Source organism: Myotis yumanensis, unplaced genomic scaffold (assembly GCF_028538775.1).
Source record: "Myotis yumanensis isolate MYYU_CA2020_CCGP unplaced genomic scaffold, mMyoYum1.0.hap1 SCAF_1, whole genome shotgun sequence".
NCBI lineage: Eukaryota > Metazoa > Chordata > Mammalia > Chiroptera > Vespertilionidae > Myotis > Myotis yumanensis.
The window spans coordinates 211,676,304-211,696,418 of record NW_027223752.1 but is presented as its reverse complement, the minus strand read 5'-3'; the positions used below and the strand labels follow the sequence as shown (position 1 = coordinate 211,696,418).

Below are 20,115 nucleotides of genomic sequence, written 5' to 3'. Positions count from 1 at the left end.
TGTTTTATGGGTTTTTTTAAGGGGTATGGAGGTCTTTGCTATTATTTAATGGCCAGATAGATAACTTGACATGGACTAAATGAGATTTCTAGCTAAATGTAGAGGGCACACCCCTTTAATAGGAAAACTGTTGCTTAGTTTCAAATGCTGTCATCAATTTAATTTCATGTTCTATTTCTATCAGGAATTTCAGCCTGGGGTCACCAGATCTGCCATTATTAGAAGACAGAAATCCTCATTTCTAAATTTTTAAAGTTAATTATTTATTTAAAAACAATCTGGCCAATCAGTTAGATGTCTGTGTACAAGAGCATAGCACAACTAGAATCAGGAGACGAGAAAGGAGTAAAGATAATTTGGAAAGTTATTCTCAGATGGATTTTCAGCTCTTGCAACTTGACAAATAGGGATGCCACTAACCATGCAAGGGAACCACAGGATGAAAAGCAGTTTTAGGTGGCAAAATTTACTTTCTAGAAGTTTGAGAAATTTCATGTATGGAAAAAAAACAGAGTTTATCATTTGTCTATTCATCTGTTCAACAAATATCATGATTACTATCTACCTCCTAGAAGCATTAAACATTCCTAGGCTAGAGCAACACACAAGGAGTAATAAATGTCTGCCTTTAGAGATCTTAGAGTCCAATCAGTGGAACACAGAGTTACAAAAGAGCACAATGATTTGATGCCAAATGTAGTAACGGGTGATTTGTTCCATAGAAATGTGGTGTGTGTGTGTGTGGGGGGGGGGGGTGCATATGTTAGTCATATAAGGCCGCTAGAAAGTAAAAACATCTAAGCTAGAACCAGAAGAAAGAAAAATGTGTTCCCAACAGAAGCAATAGCCTGCCTAAAGGCCCACAGGCTAGCAAAAGCCAGATGCATTAAAAGATAAACACTGAAAGAAGGTCAGTGAATTCAGTCCCCTTTGTGCAAGATAGTGATATATAGTGAAAGATGAGGTCAGAAAAGTGAACAGAGGCCAGAGCCTATATCCACTACATTAAATTCTCCGGAGCTGATCCTGAAAGTGATGGGTGGTCATATAAGCGTGTCCATCTGGGCAATAAGGAGCAACTTTGCATCAGAAAACAGCATCAGGATGAGAGATCATGCACATATGGGTTAATGTTTGAGGTTAAGGGATGAGTAAGAACCTTATTTTCTATTCATTTGCTAGGGAAATCCTTAAAGTGAAAAGCAATGAGTTAAAACTACAGAATCTTAGGAAGCACAATAAGAAGAGAGAAGATACACAGGAACCAAAGAATGAAACAGATGAAGAATGGTAAAGGGACACAGAATCAGGAGAAGGGGAGTGAGTTTCAAGAGGAGCTAGATCTATGACATCAAACAGAGCACTTCCAGGGTCCCTTCTCTTCATTCCATTCCATTCTCTATAATGCACCATGGGCTTGTACAACTTGGCAGCCGTAGCTGAGTACTGCCTTGCTATCAGTATGGCCCAAGGACTAGCAGCATCAGCAGCATCTGGGGGCCTATTAGACATGCGGACTCTTAAGGTCCAAAGGGACAAACCAAATCAAAATCTGCATTTTAACAATCACCACCTTGGTAATTCATATGCAATTCAACTTTTAAGTACACTAGATGTATCATCTTATCATTGTCACTGATATTTTTCGTTCTTCAAAGCAGGAAATTAAGGCACAGAGAAGTTAAGTAACTTTTTTATTAGCATTAGTAGACCTGGTAGGTATTGCTTGCAAGTAACTGACTGAATATCCAAGCAATCTTCCTTGTAAGAAATCTCTAATTTTGTTGAGGGCAGAAATGTGCCCACGCCCAGGAAAAAAACACTTATTTTCTCAGATGCTCTCCTGGCAGGAAATAGCTATGAGATAGAGGTGAAAACCAGCTGCAAGTTCTGGGAAGGTATATTTTTCTGATGAAATGAACTAATGGAGCTGGTGCCTTCTCTTCCTTTTACTCCAGGCTGGGTCATGGAGATGATACCTAGAGCTGCAGCAGCCAGAATTGGACACTCGGGAAAAAAGCATAGAAAAATAAAGAGTCTGAGTTCTTGATGCTGTCTTTTAAGAATTCAGCTAGTACTAACAGCACCTACCTCTAGACTTCTTGTTTGTGAGAAAAATTGATTTCTCACTGAAATCACTGTAGATGGATACTTTTTTCTGTTTCTTTCAAACACATCCTTAACTGATAAAGGCTACAATGATATTCTCCTATCACTTATATTTATTATTCTATCCCAATGTTAAAGAGCAAGGCTTCCTTTGTTTCCCAGTGGCTTCCCTGTGCACTATAAACCGTCAGTGGGATTCTTGTGCCTTCTTCTAATGTCTTCGGATAGGAATATGCCAAGTGTCACACCGCCCTCTCTGAGTGGTGGGGGAAATTACGAAAATGACAGGTCACAAAACGGTTCCCTAGAGGGAAAGGCTCTGCTGAAGAGACATGTGCTTTCCTCCTGACTAACTCTCATACCTATTCACTTAAACATGCACCTGCCCACTTTCCTCATCTGCTGATAGATTCTGCTTAACCTCCCAGCCGTTCTGAGGCAGCAGGGACAGTGGCGGGAACTGCAGCTGCCCCCCGCGACTGGTGGCAGTCAGATGTCTGAGTGTGACATGCCTGTTTGAGAAGATGTCACCAAAAATGACAAAGAGCAGATTGGGTGTAGCAGCAGCTAAAGGAGAGTGACAAAGGCTGGCAGCATCCGTGTAATAAGCAGAACTGCATCAAAATGTAAATATCTCCATCCTGAGTTAATGACTGGGTCCCATGGGAAAGCCTACATGACTCTTGTCCAGCCAGCGTGGCTCAATGGTTGAGCATTGACCTATGGACCAGGAGGTCATGGTTCGATTCCTGGTCAGGGAACATGCCTGGGTTGCCAGCTCGATCCGCAGTGGGGGACACGCATTCTCTCTCATTGGTGTTTCTATCTCTCTCTCTCCCTCTACCATCCTCTCTGAAATCAATTTTTAAAAATATTAGAAAAAAAAGGAAGCCTACATGACCCTCCTTGCTAAAGCTATGAGTCATAAGACCAGTTTGGTGGCAGCCAAAAACACCTTCAAGAGCCCTTCAGATTATCTGAGAAGCTTGAAAGAATGTAAGTTGAAATGGATTCTTCTACAGCAGTATTCTTACTACTTCATCTTCCTGATACTCTGATTTTAAGACTTCTGACACTGTCATTCTGGTTTATACGTTTTAAGAATAACAAGTCATGTTTGTCATTTAATCTCTTTTAAATGGTGACATACTTTACTATAAACACTATGGTTCTATTTACTATTTCCTGTTAGTTATCTTTGATCTTATAACTGTCATGGTTATTAAGGCAAAAGCTACTTACAATGCTAAATGAATATTCAGTTTTAATTTTCAGTGATCTAGGAATTTACTGTAAAGTTCTAATACAACATCCTTTAAAATGGCTCTACATTCACCTTTTATAACATTTCACCACCTAAGCTACCCCATTTCCTCTCTTAAGATCCTAAAGCTCCAACTCCTCTAGTATCTGTTGGGCCCATTCTTTTGCTATTCTACAAAGCACAGTCATCAGCCTCACATTTTTTGCTTCAATGATTATTCTCTCACATGCCCTAGATAACTAATTAAATCTACCCTCCTATATTCCCCTCTACCTGACCTGAACACCAGCCTCGCAATTCCATTTTGTTTTAATTAAGACTTCTTCCCTCTTGGTATCCAAATCTTAATCTTCCTTGTAAATCTGCCTGGCATTTTAGTTCACTATTTTCTATCTTAAGAAATTGGAGAACTGCTCCATGCAATCATGGTAACAAAAATTAATTAGTTCCATTTACCACAATTTTCTGACTATGGCAGATTTGCTTAATTCTATTGTAAGAGCTTTTAAAAAATTCATATAATTGAAAAATTTTGGATTCCCCAAGCCAAATATCTGAACAGTAATTCAGCATCTTTTGCTTCAAATCTAAAACCTTCTTGTGAGTACCTAGGAGTCAAGTAAAACCTTTCATCTCTTTCTAAATGTCTCCCATGACATTTGTTCCCTTCCTCTGACCACTCCTCCAATTCAGGCCTGGAGATCTCTTTGCCCTGGAAAGCTTTTAATACACACCATTCTAAAAGCACCTGTCCTTTCACCTTCTTAATGAAAGCCAAAGGCTTCCCCAATACTGACTAAAATACTTTAGATACCACTATAAAACATACTATAGATAATGGACTTGGGAATGCTATTAGGAGACATTTATAGTTCTTATTCTTTCTTCAACCTTCTTAACCTCAGGACATATCTCTACTCCTCTACTCATAGGAGAAATTCATTGTACCACTCATTAGATCATATTTCTGAAATATTTCTAAAATCTAGTAGACTTTACTAACCATCTCTATCAAATAGTTGAAAAGAGCAGTATCTTAATTTGGATATATATTTTTCTGTGAATACTAAATCAGAAGAAGAAAAACCTTACCTTTTTATTATGCTTTAAATCAAAATCATAATATGCTAACTGATAATATCTTCTGATACAGATAGAATGGCCCCATACACATGACTGGAACAATCTTTGTGCTACATTTTGCATTTGTTCCCCTAACAGGGAGCTAACACCCTGAATGTTATTAAAGATGTTTATTAAAAGGATGTTCTCATAACAGAATACTATATTTTTAAATTTTATCTGAAATCAATTTTAATATGTTTTAAATATTAAAAATCAAGTAGAAATGTAAAAAGATAAAAATTTACATTACTTAACTTATGTCAAATTAAGGTAAATATGGACTCACCCTTTCCTACATATTAGTTTTTTAAATTTTTTGAAAACATAATAAAAACTTACAAAGATTTGAAAACTACTACCTATGGTAAGTTACTTAAAATTAGAAAACCCAATGGGGAATTCTAAGGGACCAATGTCTTATGATAAATTGATTTCCCTAATTTGATGAGCTTCTACATGAAATCTTTTTGAATTTAAACATTAATTTTATTCTCTTCATTCCTTACTCTTAAATGATAAAATATGTACCTCAAGGAATGGGAGTATATCAAGTTAAAAATAAGTTTTTAGAATTCTGTTTTATCAGGAATATTAAAAATCCAAATACTTATTATATTACACCTCATGTCATTTATTTTTTTATTGCATAAGACATATCTAGTTATTATTTAACTCATCTGCAGCTGAAAACAAATAAAGAAGGGCAGAAAATAAGTTGTCCTTAAAAAGAGAACTGAGTAGTATCCAGAAGTTTCCATTGGGATTAACACTTACTTTCTTACATCTGGGAATGCCACACAACTCAAACACTCTCATCACCCCTACAGCAGACATGCTCTCTGATTGCTATTTAGTTCCCTAGATAGCATGACTCTCAGCCTGGCAGTAAATATACCAGAAATCACTCCCACCTTTCTGAGATAAAACTTATAGTTCAATAAAAGAAATATAGCATTATTATACAGTATTCTTAATTAAGAAGGGAAAAAAAAAGAAACTAATGTCAAGGACACTCAAAAGGTAGAAAGAGCCAAAATCTGATGTGGTATAAATTTCCGCAATGATTGGTTCTTGTTCATCATCGTATTTAAAGTAGGACCCAGCAAATCCTTGGCCCTTAGTAAAAACCAGTTGAATAAATGAACTCTGCATATAGGAACAGAACTATATATGGCACAAGTAAAAGTGATTTCTTACTTTTCTAAACTTCAATAGTATGTTCTTATAATGGGACAATGTGTTCTAGTGTTTCAAGTTATATTAACAATTATAGTGGATCTAACTTATCAGTCCTCCAAGGAAGGTCATCCCCTGGAGACCATCACTACACATTTACATTGTCATATCTTACAAATGTCTGGAACATAGGAAGTCTTCAATAGACATGTGTTAGGGAACAGCAAGCTAGAATAATTTCATTTGACTCCTTCTATGTTGATACATTGAAGAGTAATGAATTACTGACTGGCCAAGCTGTTTACTTGGCCATCGCCACTAGTAACATAGATTTCTACAATATGATTGAGCTATAGCAACAAAAAAATACTACTAACACAAATGGATCAGTCATGTGTATGGTCCAGTTCATCCACTGTATGTTTAAAGAGGAGGAAAAACAGAAACACTTTGGTTGCACTTGAGTTTAAATGCTAGAGGGCAACGATACAGTGGGTGAGGCATTTTGTGCCTGAAAAAGAAAAAACAACAATCTCTCAAAATTATGGCTGAAGGCAACACCTTTCTAGAGGCAATGGTTGAGAGAACAAACTACTATTAACCAAAAATGTTTTAAGGGAAAAACAAAGCTTTAGTGTTAGATAATTAAAACATAGGTGATATTCTCTGGGTCACATACTTCGATGAGGTTACTTGGATTTTGCTGGAGAGACGCTATTTGGGAATATAAATTCCACCATGCAATCTAAGGCATATTATTGCTTCCATGTACTCATTTTGCCTTTCCTGTGAAATAATTGCAAGCTACATATCTAGTTAAAACAACAAACTGAGAAAATGTTCTGCAAAATTAGCTCACTCTAAACATTTCAGAAGAAGTCTGTCTTCGTAAGATTCTCTGATGAGGAGTGGGCAAGCAACACACAGCGGTAGTGAGGGTGTGCAGAAACACTAACATGTTCCTTAGTCTTGCCTTGAAATATTAGAAAGGATCCAAATATATGTGCATAACTTCCCATGTTGTGTGTGTATGTGTGTGTGTGTGTGTGTGTGTGTGTGTAAAACCTAACATGCACTGTGATGAAGCCCATATGATTTCAGTGCCAGAGGGAGAGCCGAAGCCCAGGAGACAACATTGAAGGAACTGACTTTGGAAGGCATGCCCAGAGTTTCAGCCTCCCCAGTAGAATCCCACTTCAGGCAGTGAGTACCTTTCTGCTTTCCATGTTTCATGCTTTCCACAAAGTAACTTTAAATAAATAGGAAATGACAAATGACTTGATATTAGTCACTCACACATTTCCTGAAAGCTATTTACACCCTTGTGTGAAATCACCCTAACTCATTTCCATTTTCTTACTCATGAAATAATCAAATGCGGCATTCCCATGACCTTTAGGCAAACTCAAGAGAGTAGAGAAGATCTGGTGGTAGAGAGTGAAAAAAGTCTCTGAAATTTTCTGATGCCGAGGCTTATTCTGAAAATTATCATCCCATGAACACTTCTAGGAATCCCAGAAATCTAAGTCAGATGGAAGATAGACCAGAATCTAGCTTTCTCATGCCGCTTGGAGAGCATCAGCCCCAATCACAGCTGCTGAATGAGGTGAACCCCAAATCTCACAGCTTTTCAAAGAAACTGAGTCCCCAATACCTGGACTTTACGTTCCCTCCATCTGAGATTAGAACTTCTTGACAGTTCCATCTCCTCCTTTGTGCTCATCCTGCAGCCCACTTTTCCCCTTCTCCCTCCTTAATTAGAGAGATTGCAGACCCCTCCAGATGCCTCCACCACCCCTCACCTCATATGATGCTGGCAAGCATCAGGCATACACCCTCGAGTTGCAAGTCCCAAAGCTTTTGGCGTTAAAGTACCTGGCACATCCCAGGTTAGGTTGGTTGATACACTTCTTCCAGTTTTACGTCTCTAAAATCACCACTGATGTCTTATCATGAGCTTTTTTCCTGTAAATATAACTTTGCTCCTATAGGGAAATTCATTATCATGACTTGATGATGCCAAATTGTTACATGTCATGATAATTATAAAAAGCACTAAATATGTCATACCTCTTTTGTGATAGGTTTTGTTTATAGAGATTCCATACATATACAAAGGTGTGTCTGCCCAATGCAACTAATTGTATAAGAAAGACAAACATCTTTCTTTAAAAGTGGGTTAGATGAGCTACAATTTTATCATTTTTTAGTTGTCACAGCTATTATAAATTAAGTGAAAGATTGGGTGATGCCCTCTATTGCATTCATAGAAGGAGTAATGGAATGGGACCAACAATAACAGCGATAATATCAATATGTGTTGAGGTTTTAGTCTGCATGTCAGAAACTGTCTGAAGGATTTAGATTTTAAAAAATTAAATCCAGCCCTAGCCAATTTGGCTCAGTGGATAAAGTGTCAGCCTGTGGAATGAAGGGTCCCGGGTTTGGTTCCGGTCAAGGGCATATGCTGGGTTACGGGCTTGATCCCCAATTGGGGGTGTGCAGGAGGCAGCCAATCAATGATTCTCTCAAATCATTGATGTTTCTATCTCTCTCTCCCTGTCCCTTCCTCTCTGAAATCAATAAAAATGTTAAAAAAAATTAAATCCAAGAAAACCAATGTCACATAATTTACTCTCATTGTACAAATAAAGAAGCAAAAGCAACGAGAGGTTGAGTAACATGCTAAAATTCTTGTAGTTAATATATTGTGGCAACAGAATTGAAATCCAAAGATGTTGGTATCCAGAAGCATTGATCTTAACCATTATTTATAGAGTAATAAGGTGTTATTTTGAGGTCAGACTCCTTTTAGGTTCTGGAAGAGATCAGATTTTTCTATATTATTTTTGCCACTGAATAGCCTATAGTTTATTTTTATAAATTTGAGAGTAGTAAAATGCATAGAACATGTTATCACACATCTCCCTATAGCCTGAGGATAAGTATTCAAGAGTGAAGTTGAAAATTCACCCTCAGCCACTAAGTCTATGATTGTACAGCATGTTTTTCATGGTTTTCAGCTGAAAGATTCTTCAAGGTTTCAGAGTATAAAATGAGAGAGTGGGGTGAGGGGAGAAAACGGTTTCTCAAAACAGCTTTTGAAATGCAATTAAGCATGGTACTCAATCCAGATTTTCCAGACTGAATCTATAATTTAGATAGCAAGCCTTGTCATTTCTAATAGTTGTCACTGTTTTAGCATTGTGGATGTTAGCTGTCAAAATATACAAGGCCTGTCTACACATTCATTTTTCCAATGACCCCATAAAATTCATCCAAAAAACAAATGTTCCTCCTTTCATTCAGCTAACAATGGGAAAGCCTTTTATGGAATATAAAAATAGATGAGCCATACGATGAATTGTTAGTTCAAATGACTAAAATGAAGACAAAAGGAAAAACATTGATTCAGTTATTCATTCTAACTAATCTGAATGTGTGGTCTTGGTAGATAAGATGTAAAGGCAACCCCATCTCAAGTTTCCAGGCTCACAAGGAAGTGAACCAAAAAATGCACAAGACATAGCAGTATTTTCTGGTCATGATTTTAAAGGATAGATGATATTCTCCTTAAAGAACTCTGCTATTCCTAACAATATAATACTTATCAAGTGTATGTCACATTATGCTTTCTTAAGAATTTTAATTTACTACTTGAGCCCCACAATATTCCTGTGAGATATAAACAGAGTAAGAACTTCTTCCATTTTACAGATGAGAAAATTAAGTCACAGTTCAGATAAATGAATCATCCCAAATCACAGCTTGTTCATGGCAGAATTACATCTAACATTAAATCATGAGTCTGAGTAATAGGTGTAACAAAGATTCCAATTCACCAAGAATTTGGCCTTAAATATGCTGATATTAAGAGTGAAAGTCTAATGTGGTAATTAAATGACAATCGCTCCATTTATTTTAAGAATAAGTTCAAAAAAAAAAAAAGAATAAGTCCTATAGTTGATTCTTTTCCCGGTAGCATATTAAAATAAAATTAAATAAATAAATACAATTAATATTTATTTAAGATATGTTCAATGGAGTGCTTACCGATGCTTGTGAACCAAACAACAGATGGACCAAAATCCCTGACCTCAAATAGCCTATATTCTAGCAAAATAGACAAATATAAGCAATTGACATAAATTAACAAAGATAGAAATTATCTTGTATTTATGTGGTTGGTCAGGATAGGTCTCATTGAGAAGGTGAGATCAATGGAGATCCAGGGAAAAGGCTCCCAGGAGTGTCCTGGTGCGCTCAAGAGCAGAAAGGAAGCCAGTGTGACTGCAGCAGCAGCCGCAAGGAGAGCTGGGTGAGGTGAGGTCAGAAGGAGAACAGAGAGGCAGATCCTGCAGGCCCTTGGAGGCCAGCACAAGAAATCCCGGCTTAATTATGAATGAAGTGGAAACCATTGCAGGGTTTTGAGCAGTTGAGTGGCAGGATCTGACTTAATTTTTAAAGAAGACCTATTATTAATCATTAAATATCTTAAAATTTTATCACTCAATATATTGCATAACCTTTGTTACATATATGAATCCCAATTTCCCTTCCTTCTCTCAGAATAAAATACAATTATTTCCACATTCCCACAGAAAATACCAGCGCTCAGAATGTCTAAGTATCTTGTCGAGATAAGATCTAGTAAGTGACACAGCCAGGTGAAAAGAATAATTTTTCTAACTCCTGGTCCAAAACTGATTGCTCTTTCTTGTGTATTCATTTACATGAAACTCACAAAGGAAAGAAAATAATAATTGAGATTAATTACCCAAATTATTCATCAATAGAGATGCTCAGCTTGATATATTAAAATAGGATCAAGCCCATTTTTCCCTTATTAATTTCTGAGACATAATGACACAGTAATTTCCCTGAACTTTCTATCTGGAATGACATATAAACATTCAGGCTAAGAATTTTGGATGCAGAAGTAACCATAATAATAATTTAAATTTACAACAGTACATTTGGAAAGTTTTTCAAATTTTTTTAGTTACTATTTATTAACTCTCTACTATATACTAGTTACTGTGCTAAATTCTTTGCATATGTCATTCATCAAAACTCTAAGAATATTACTATCAGTAATCTCTTTCTATACAGGACAAATGTGAACCAGAGAGGCTCAGTGTTCAAAGGTCATAGGACTGTTCAGTACCAGAACCAGGATTTTTCCTGAATCTCCGCAGTCTAAAGTTAAGTTCTCTTCACTAAGCAACACTACAGTAATTCTGCAGCATGATGCTCAACATATCACTTCAACATGGTCAGCCAGATATGAGTAGCTCCATTTTACAGATGATTAACTGGTCACAGAAAAGTTAATCAAGCCATCAACATTTATTTTACGGCCACAATATGCAAATCAATATTTAGTTGCTGAGGCACACAGGATTTATGATACCATATCTTGCCTCAATGAGCTTGCAATCTTGTTAAAGTAACAAGAGACACATAAAGAGGTAATAAATAATCCAAGATAGCACATAATAAGTACCAAATGAGATATAGAGCCAACAACTGCTAAAGAATTTCAAGAGAGAGAAAATTGAATCTGGGTACTTCAATTTAGTTATGAAAAATCTTTACTAAAGAGGACTAGTGTTGAGATGGTACTTATAGGAAAGGTAAAGTTTAGATCATCAGAGAGGATGAGGAAAAATAATTTCAGTGAGAGGCAGATAATATGACCAAAGGCCATGGGAGAAGACTCGACTGAATTATCAAGGGAAAATGAATTGATGCATTTGAAGTGCAGAAGACATGAGAGGGGAAACAAAAAATGAGACCAGAGAAGTAGATGGTAGAAAACCTTGTTTGGCAACTTAGATATCTAAGGGAGGAGAGATGGAATAGATCTTGTTGAGCTGCTAGTGTGTGGCACCAGCTTTATGTATATTTTTTGTTTATGTGATCCTATCATCAGACCTGTGAAGTAAAAAGGGAGATACAGCATGGCTACTTTAAATAAAAGGAAGCAGAGACTATCTGGCCACAGCTTAGCTTTGGGTGTGGGTGGAGCAAAAACTTCAATCTAGATCTATCGGCCTCCAAGGCCCATATTCTTTCCACTACTCCTCATGGCCATTGACTGAAGGCAATGGGGAGCCAAGGAAGATATCTAATCAAGAGAATAGAGTGACATATAAAAGCACTATAAGAATAAAAGAATACAAATAATATTACAATATGTATAATAGCAGATAAAATTTAGGGAACAAAAACACTAGGCAAGGAGATCCATTTAATCTATTGTATTAACCCAAATAATATGGTGACAGGGATCTATATTTGAGTCCTGACAATGGCAGTAAAAATGAACATAAAGAATATTACAAAATAAATATAAAGAGATAAATGGCAACACCCATGTCCTGCAACAAGTCGTTTCTACTACCCACCATACAACCACAGTGTAATTCTTTCTCCTAGAGCCTCAGAGACAAAAGCCAAGGTCTAGCTCAAATATTTTTGATAGCACATCATTTACTTAAAAATAATAAAATCTATGGCTTAGGAAAAATATCTGCCTTAGTGCAATCTACCTTTCAAATGTCTATCATGAATTGTGAAAGCCTTATGCTAGGCATATTTCTATTGTATATGTTTGGCAATAGCACATGGTCATGTATGCTAACATGGACAGTAGTACCTTATATTCATGAGCATTAGACATATTAATTACTAAGGAAATATTCTGTTCCTTTCCATTTTTTATTCCTTTTGGAAAACTAAGTGTAGATTAGTCAACTGAATTATTTCTGGGAGATACAATGTGTCATATTTTTGGTTATGACACTTCTCTCTTAAAATGCAAGGTGCTTCTCAGGATTCAAATAAAAAAAGCAAATATCTCACGTTAGAAGGGATGAGTAACAATATTTTGACTCAGAATCCCTACTCTCACCTAATCTCCTTAGTATCATCCAGCTATGCTAAAAGATAATTAAAATTTAACATATTAGCCAAGCCTAATTTTCTTTACCTTCATGAATAAAAATAGATTGTTTTTCTGAGGTGAAAAAGGAATGTTTACATTTCAAGTCAAACTGTGCCACAGCCCAATAAATGTAGGCCTACAGCTCACATATATGGAAAATGTCTTTGAAAGTTTCAAGAATGTCAAACCTGTGCTGCGTTTTAGAAATGCCACATGCTGCATAAGAAATATCATCACAGAATCCTAAAAAGAGTATGTGTTGAAATACAACTCAGACACTATTATTTATGCAGCTCATTTTTGCATATCTGTACTGATATTAAAACAGGCATCTGTAGAATGTGGTGAGGGAAACCAAAGATGTTACAAGCATTTCTTCCCAATAATGTTACCCTTTAGCATACACTTAAGTTTACAAAACTTAGCTATTGTAAATGAACTAATTTCAAAGCTATTCATGCCAAAGGTCAGGACTTATTTTCTATTAACTATCTTTTTTAATATGTGAAATGCATTTATACATAAAATGTATCAAAATACACATACTGACCCTAACTGCTAAAGGCATTATTTCATGAGAGTTTCAAAAGAAAGTAAAAATCTTTTTACCTCCGAGTCCCGGTCTAAGCCGATTATCATAACCATCCAGGAGTCTGTCTAGAATTCTTGTAAAAATGGTGATGTTGTTTTCTGGCCCATCTTCTTGGATGTTAGCCAGCACCAACCTAGACAGATAATTTTACAAACTGATATATAATAAATACATATATGTGTTCCACAAATACCAACATGCTCTTCTTTCTTGATTTGAATTGCAAGGCTCCCTATTAGTGCAACCCATTTTCCTCTTCTTTTCACTTCTATAAATGCCAGTATGTCTATGGGGAAGGTAAACATGCTATGGAAATGAATGCTAAATACCAGATGATCAGAAAGTTTGATGTCGAAATTCTTCCAGATATCTACTACTCAGCATTGTGTGTGTGTCATCCCTTTCCCCCCGCCTAAAATCCATTCCCTAGAATACGTTATGATGGTAGATTATCACATGCAGACACTATTAATAATGTTATTCCAACTACAATAATCCAAGGATCCCCTGAAATCATTCTTCAGTGATGCGAATATTAATTGAGAAAAACACTGCTTCCTTCAAGGCCCTAAATATCTCTATCTTCCTCATGAATGTCTTCCTTTTTCCTTTTATGTCTTTTTCTCTTTTAAAGCAAGATGATTTCCTTACTTTGGGTATACCTCCACCCAATGGCCAAGTGCAATATAGACATCAGGGGAACTCTGCTGGCTGGGTTCCAGGCTCCTGTGCAGCCAGGAGGTGGAGGTGGGCTCTGAAAGGATCACAGCACAATCCGAGCAGCAGAGAGCCTTAGAGGAGCCCCTGCTGCCTGGACTTGGAGGAGAGCGACAGGGGTCCCCCAGAGATTCAAATGCCCAGCTACTTTTGTAAGCCTGCGTGTGGTAAATTTGTGGAAAGAACAAATGGTCTCGAAATATCACAGGAAAGAGAGTTAAAAACAGTGATTTTTCTCCATTATTTGTCTATCAGAAAGCCAGAGGCCTGGTTTTGTGACATCCAGCAAATTGGTGCAGAAGCAAAGGATATATAAAACAGAATGTCCCTTTGCACTGCTGTTTTTCCCAGAATGAATCAGAGATTTAAATTATTGGTCAAAAATAAATAAATAAATAAATAAATAAATAGAGAGAATCTTTTATATAATAGAATAAAATACTGGCATGAGCATTACTGGTTAAATAGAGAACAGAAAAACAATAGAGAGAAATACGGTTAAGCTGAAGATTTTCAAAGATTATTAATTGACCTCCTTTGTTAGCTCCTTTAAAATAAGATTCTATGTAATCTGCATGCTGAGCCAGGTGTATTGTGTAAAGTATCATTGACAGAGTCCATTTGCATTTAAATGATTATACAGCTAGTAGCTAAAAATAGTCACAATACATCAGAAATTGGTAACCAACTTAAAATATTGTCTTGAAAGCAGAAAAATATTAAAACACCAATTGAAGATAAACATATTTAAATTATGCAAGCAAATTAGTTCATACCTTCCAGCCTCAAGCTTCTATATTGCCTTAAGCTAATTTTAAAACCAATCACTGAGAGAGCAGTCACAAAGTTCCACATAGAAATTTTCAGTCAAAAGTGTTTTTTTAATCACATGTTACAGTTTCTTTCTAAAGTCAGTATTAAGGTGTTAATGAGATATTCTCCAATTAAAATAAGGCTTTGTAAAGAGATTTTTCTCAATTCTAGAAAATATTTTCATACTTGGACAACTATTTGGAGAGGAAAATGAAAATTTTTAAGGGAAATGGAGATATAATAAGGGTGTTGTTTTGTTTTGTTTTGTTTTTAAAAAAGGAATGGTTACTTGAACATTTTTATGACTCTTATACTTTAAGTCCCCTGTTATCTTAAAAGCATACCAAAGTCAATAAATAAAAGATGCCCATTGGTGATAAACAATCAGAAAAGACTACAGCTATGATGAAGTTACTGAAAGCAATAAAAATTATTTCATGTTTGTAGAACATAGGCCAAAAAAAAGTTGCATGTTTAAAATCAGTACTCTTTATGGTAGTAACCATTTTAAGAACAAAAGATATCCAAATGAATAATGTAAAAAGTTGATTAATAAGCTTTTATCTTATTGTTTGTGATTGTGAAGTTGTATACTACCTCCACCTAGAGGCTTAAGGCTCACATATCATTTAGGTTTTCTGTGTTGACTGAAAGAGCCAAGACCATTACAAAAAAGAGAGATAAGCAGAAAGGAAGAAAGGAAGAAAGGAAGAAAGGAAGGAAGAAAGAAAGAAAGAAAGAAAAAAAGAAAGAAAGAAAGAAAGGGAGAAAGAAAGAGGGAAAGAAAGGAGAAAAATTAAGTTAACACTCAAATCATTTTAGTCTGTGCAGTTTGTGTGGCTTGAAGGAAAACTGTTGACTCCCTCGGTGAATTTTGGTGTTATGATATGCATATAACTTAATCTCTTCAATTCCTTGCAAGAACATGCCATTCAAAGGGTATTGTTTCCTTCAGTGATTTTTTTTAAAGACAATGTTTCTGTTCACTTTTGCATTTATAGCGAAAAGCATGAAGCAGTGAACTTTTTATCATCACTGCCACTGCATAGTTCAGTTTCTCGGTACAATCGTTCTTCATTAGAAATAATACTTCGAGATACTCCAGCTTCTCAAAAGCCACCCCTACCCTGATGCCATTCAAGAAACACACCTTTACCCTGAATTAAAGAGTCAAATACGATAAATGTCTCACCTGATTGGGTCCCACATCAAGAAGACAAAAAGCAGTAACTGCATGCTGTCGATGTTCAATTTCATCTTCATTGCAGCTCTGGTGAAGCCATGAAAGGAAACCAAAATACACTAAAAATTAAATTCAGCCCCACCATCCAAATAGCCCCAAAAGACTGCCATTTCCGTCGGTAATTGCATTTAAAGCTATGGAGGCTATTCCAGAAGAGTGAGTGTATGGTATGATGATGGGGTGAGCGAGGGTTGTATTTTGTGAGTTTTCTTCTTACTTCTTTCCTTTTTCTTTCTTTCTTTATTTATTTATCTATTTTTTTTTTTTTGACTGGCAGATGATCAAGTAATCACACTTTGCCCATCCTCAGCAAACACTGTTTTGTGCCCACATAGAGACATTCAAATAATAACACACGGGACCCTGAATTGACATAGGAGCTAGAGAAGAGTATGGGTTGGAGGGGAGAATGAAAGGGGGGCGGGAGAGGAGAGAGATGGGCACTTCAAGCCACCATCCCCTTAACCAAGGCCACCCCCGCGATCCAGGCGAGAAAAGCCAGGGAGGGGGTGGCCGGGGGGCGGGGGGCAGCCAGCCCACTTTTCCGATTGTTATTCCTTCCATTACAGTGAGCTGCAGTCCTCGCACCTTCACTTCTTCGCTCCCTCTAAAATAAAATACCATCATCGCCCTCCCTGCCCATCCACAGTTGCCGAAGACCATGTCTGGGAGGCAGCCGGGTCAGGCTCCGCCGCTGAGAAACGCGGCGTCTGCCAGCTGCTCGGGGCGCCCGGGACCACCACGAGGGCAGGAGCGCCGGGCGCCCGGAGCCAGCCGGGCTGGCAGGCTCCACGGCGCGGCGTGCAAAGTTGAAGACTGTCAAAGAGCCGGCGCCCGTGCAGCCGCGCGGGGGTCTCGGACCGCATTGCACTTGCCAACACGCTTCTCGTGATGGGTTCCGGAATTCTTTCTCGGATGGGCTCGGGGGGAGCGGGCGACCCGAACCTCCGCGGTTCCCGGGGCGCCGGAGAGAGTGCGGGAGCTGGGGCATGCACGGGAGGCAGGGGCACAGGGAGAGGGTCCCTGCTGGGACCAACGCGTGCGACCTTACCTGCAACCGCGAGCAGACCTGGGGCTTTTCCTCCCTTGGCTCCGATCTTGAGCAGATAGGAAACTTGAGAGAGAAGAGAGCGCGAGAGACCGGCTGCAGCAGCCCAGCGAGCTGGAGCGGAGGGCTGGTGGGAGCCCGAGGAGCGCGGGGAGCAGCGGCGGCGGCGCCGGAGTAGACGGCGAAGGCGTCCGTAGTGGCGCTGATGGGCGGAGGAGGAGGGAGAGGAGGAAGGGGGAGCGTTGGCAGGAGCGGGCGGGGCGAGGGGGGGCCGCGAGCGGAGGCGGCGCGGTGCGCGCTGGCAGCGGCGGGCGCGAGCCCCAGCCTGGAGGAGGAGGAGGAGCCAGGCCCGGGAGGAGGGCTACCCGAGATCCAGGGCAAGAGAGGACCCCCACCCTCGCCCCGATCCCGGGGAACCGTTCCCCCGGCACCTGCAGCGGCACAGCCCCCCGCGGTGGCGGGAGCCTTGGGGCGCCTGGAGCGCAGCTCGCGGGCGTCCACACCGCGCGGGCGGAGCGGTGCCCACGGCCACCACAGACCGCTCCCCGCGGCGGCCCACCGGGCTCCCCGAGGAGGTTCCTGGGTGCTGCCGGGGGGTATGGGTGAGGCGTCGCTAATGCAATGTCTGTGGGTCCCTAGGTCCCCGCAGCCGCGCCCTGTGGCCAGCCCCCCAACATTTGGCTCTGGGGCGACGTGGCTGCGGAGGAGAGGGAAAGAGGTACCGCTCCCGCTGGAGGGCGAGGGGACTCATCACGCCTGTACTTAGTCATCAGCGCTTCCACGCAGGACCAAGTTCAAGGCACATTCGTGGAATCAGACAGCAGGAAGTTTCTCTGATTTCCCTGAGCCCTCGAGATGCATCGTTCATTCCTTCACACTCCTGCCAGAGCTTTCACCGCAAAGCTCTGAGGGTTGGAGACTTCCCTCAAGCTGGTCAGGAAAGTCCATTTGCAGAGTATACACCTTGGGAAACCTCCCGTTCACTCTCAGCAGTTATCTTCCCCAATCTCTTTTCACAGGCATCCTCCCGACCTGGTGAGCAAATCAATCCACAGCTCTGAAAAGTTTACATCCGCCACCCCCAGCCCGGACCCCGAGTAAAATTAGAGGAGCAGTGTTTCTACTACTTCTGCAGCTCTTTGATTCTTTTTCTCAGGGTGGGAACAGAACAGAGCAGAATGCGAGGTTCTCCCCTCTGGGCTTTTTTTTTTTTTCCCCGGAAAAAGGGGACCTGTTGTAATTCCAGCCCCCATGGTACACTTTCAGTATCCTGTGTTTGTTCTGTCTCTTTTTTCCTCTAAATAATCTGAGGCGATAAAATCCAAACGTGCAATGTGAACGAGAGAAAGAGAGAGAGAGAGAGAGAGAGAGAGAGAGAGAGAGAGAGAGAGACTGAAATTTTCCTTTTTCCTTTTTGTAGGGCACATTAAGACAGAATGTTATGCACATCCTACTGAGGCAAAGCAGAGTGGTTGTTGATCTCTTCGAGAAGTAGTTACAAACGCTGGACACTTTCAAAGGAAAGAGAAAAAGATAAGTATACTGACATGTTTCTGTCATATTACATTCGAAGTTGATATGTATCAAACTGTTCAATTTCGTTAGTTTTGAACCAAAAATTCTGATGTTTTTCCTAGATGGTACAGTTTTCATAACAGCAGACACTGCTATTCCACATACATTTCAGCTTTCCTTTGAAGATTATGTGAGGAGGGTAAGACCTTTACATTGTAAATATTTCAAGCTGTTCTTTTTTAACCTATTAATTACCACTTTCTAAATACGTATTTAATACGCTACAACCTAAACAGACATTTACTCTCCTCTGTGCATGCTCTGTGAAGAATGGAACACCACCTTTTTCCTCCATGGTTAATATTTCCTTCCTGGCTTGCCCATTGTAGAGTCTAATTGAAATTCACAAAGATAAAAAGCATGCCATTTAAAACCTTGCAACTAGGCCCTAGTTGCTAGGGGATCTCAGCTTCTTCTACTGGGTGTGAGCACTTCACTTGCTACTGTATTTCCTGTTTTCCATTTCTGTGAGTCAATCTTCCTTAAAATCTTTATCACTTCGCCATTTAGGTTACTGCCAAGTTGTTTATATTTTGATAATGGAAGTTAAGCAGTGCATGGTTCCTTCCCAACTTTAATTGCTATGCGCCAACAAAATTTATCTTTCCTGAATGTCACAATTTTTGTCAATATCATCATAGATTAGTCTCATACTTACCACTACAGTTTTGCCCTGGATTCTAATGCCAATTTATGGATTTTAGTTTAATTGCTTTATCTCAAAATTTTTATCTGTTGGAATGAATTATACCCAAAGAATTAGCCTTATCCAATTGGCACCCTTATTAAATACGCGGTTCCGTTGCCATACAATCTACTTACATGTAACTTCACAAGCTGTTTTCAATTATTGTTACCTTTGGCTTTATTTTTTTTGGACCTGTATGTTTAAACAGTCTATACATTTGGATATGCCCTTATTTAAGAGTGACTCACAAAACAGTGCATTACAACACCGTGACCTTGTTTTTTCTCACAAAATACTTTGTAGCGTTATTGATGCCGGATAGCTGTGACTTAAAGGGAATGGAAATCAGAAAAGCGGATTGCAGGCAGTTGGACATCTACTAGTCCTTATGTCTGCGTCCATGCTGATACTTTACTGTGTCACTAGTCCAGGCAGATTTCTCCTAGAAGTGCGCAGCTTCCACAGACATCTGACAGAGCCAGCCTCGTTTGCTTCTCCCCTCCCTGTGATGGAGTGCAGTGAACTGCCTGTGATTTGAAAGCCAGACTGTGTTGGTCGTGACTAAGCTCTTCCTACCCACATTTTTTTTTTTTTTTTGGAGCATGTCCTAAGGCAACCAATCCTGTAGAAGAATTGACAACTAATTGGCTGCAGACAGATCCATTCCTGACCAGGCCGGGGCAGTGCAAAACCTTCTGTCTTAACTTGTTTGAATTATTCTCCCACGAATTAGATTGGGGCACGGGGAGAGGCGGAGAGGGGTCGCTCATATATTTCCCATCCCCAACACCTGAGTCTCTAAGGTGTTTTGATCCA

The 20,115-nt window shown here is 39.1% G+C and overlaps 1 protein-coding gene across 2 annotated transcripts in view; it reads right to left on the bottom strand.

Moving 5' to 3' along the window:
- The window catches only part of GABRA2 (gamma-aminobutyric acid type A receptor subunit alpha2), a 116,523-nt gene extending 99,342 nt beyond the window's left edge, over window positions 1-17,181 (bottom strand). The window contains exons 1-3 of one of the 2 annotated variants that reach the window (XM_070397149.1): window positions 17,040-17,181; window positions 15,938-16,015; window positions 13,233-13,348 (exon numbers count right to left, since the gene is read on the bottom strand). In XM_070397149.1, coding sequence (XP_070253250.1) covers window positions 13,233-13,348; window positions 15,938-16,008 — 187 coding nt within the window. In that variant the 5' untranslated portion in view covers window positions 16,009-16,015; window positions 17,040-17,181. The remainder of the gene's footprint in view (window positions 1-13,232; window positions 13,349-15,937; window positions 16,016-17,039) is intronic. The other variant, XM_070397157.1, reaches the window with a different exon arrangement.
- Window positions 17,182-20,115: the final 2,934 nt, after the last annotated feature.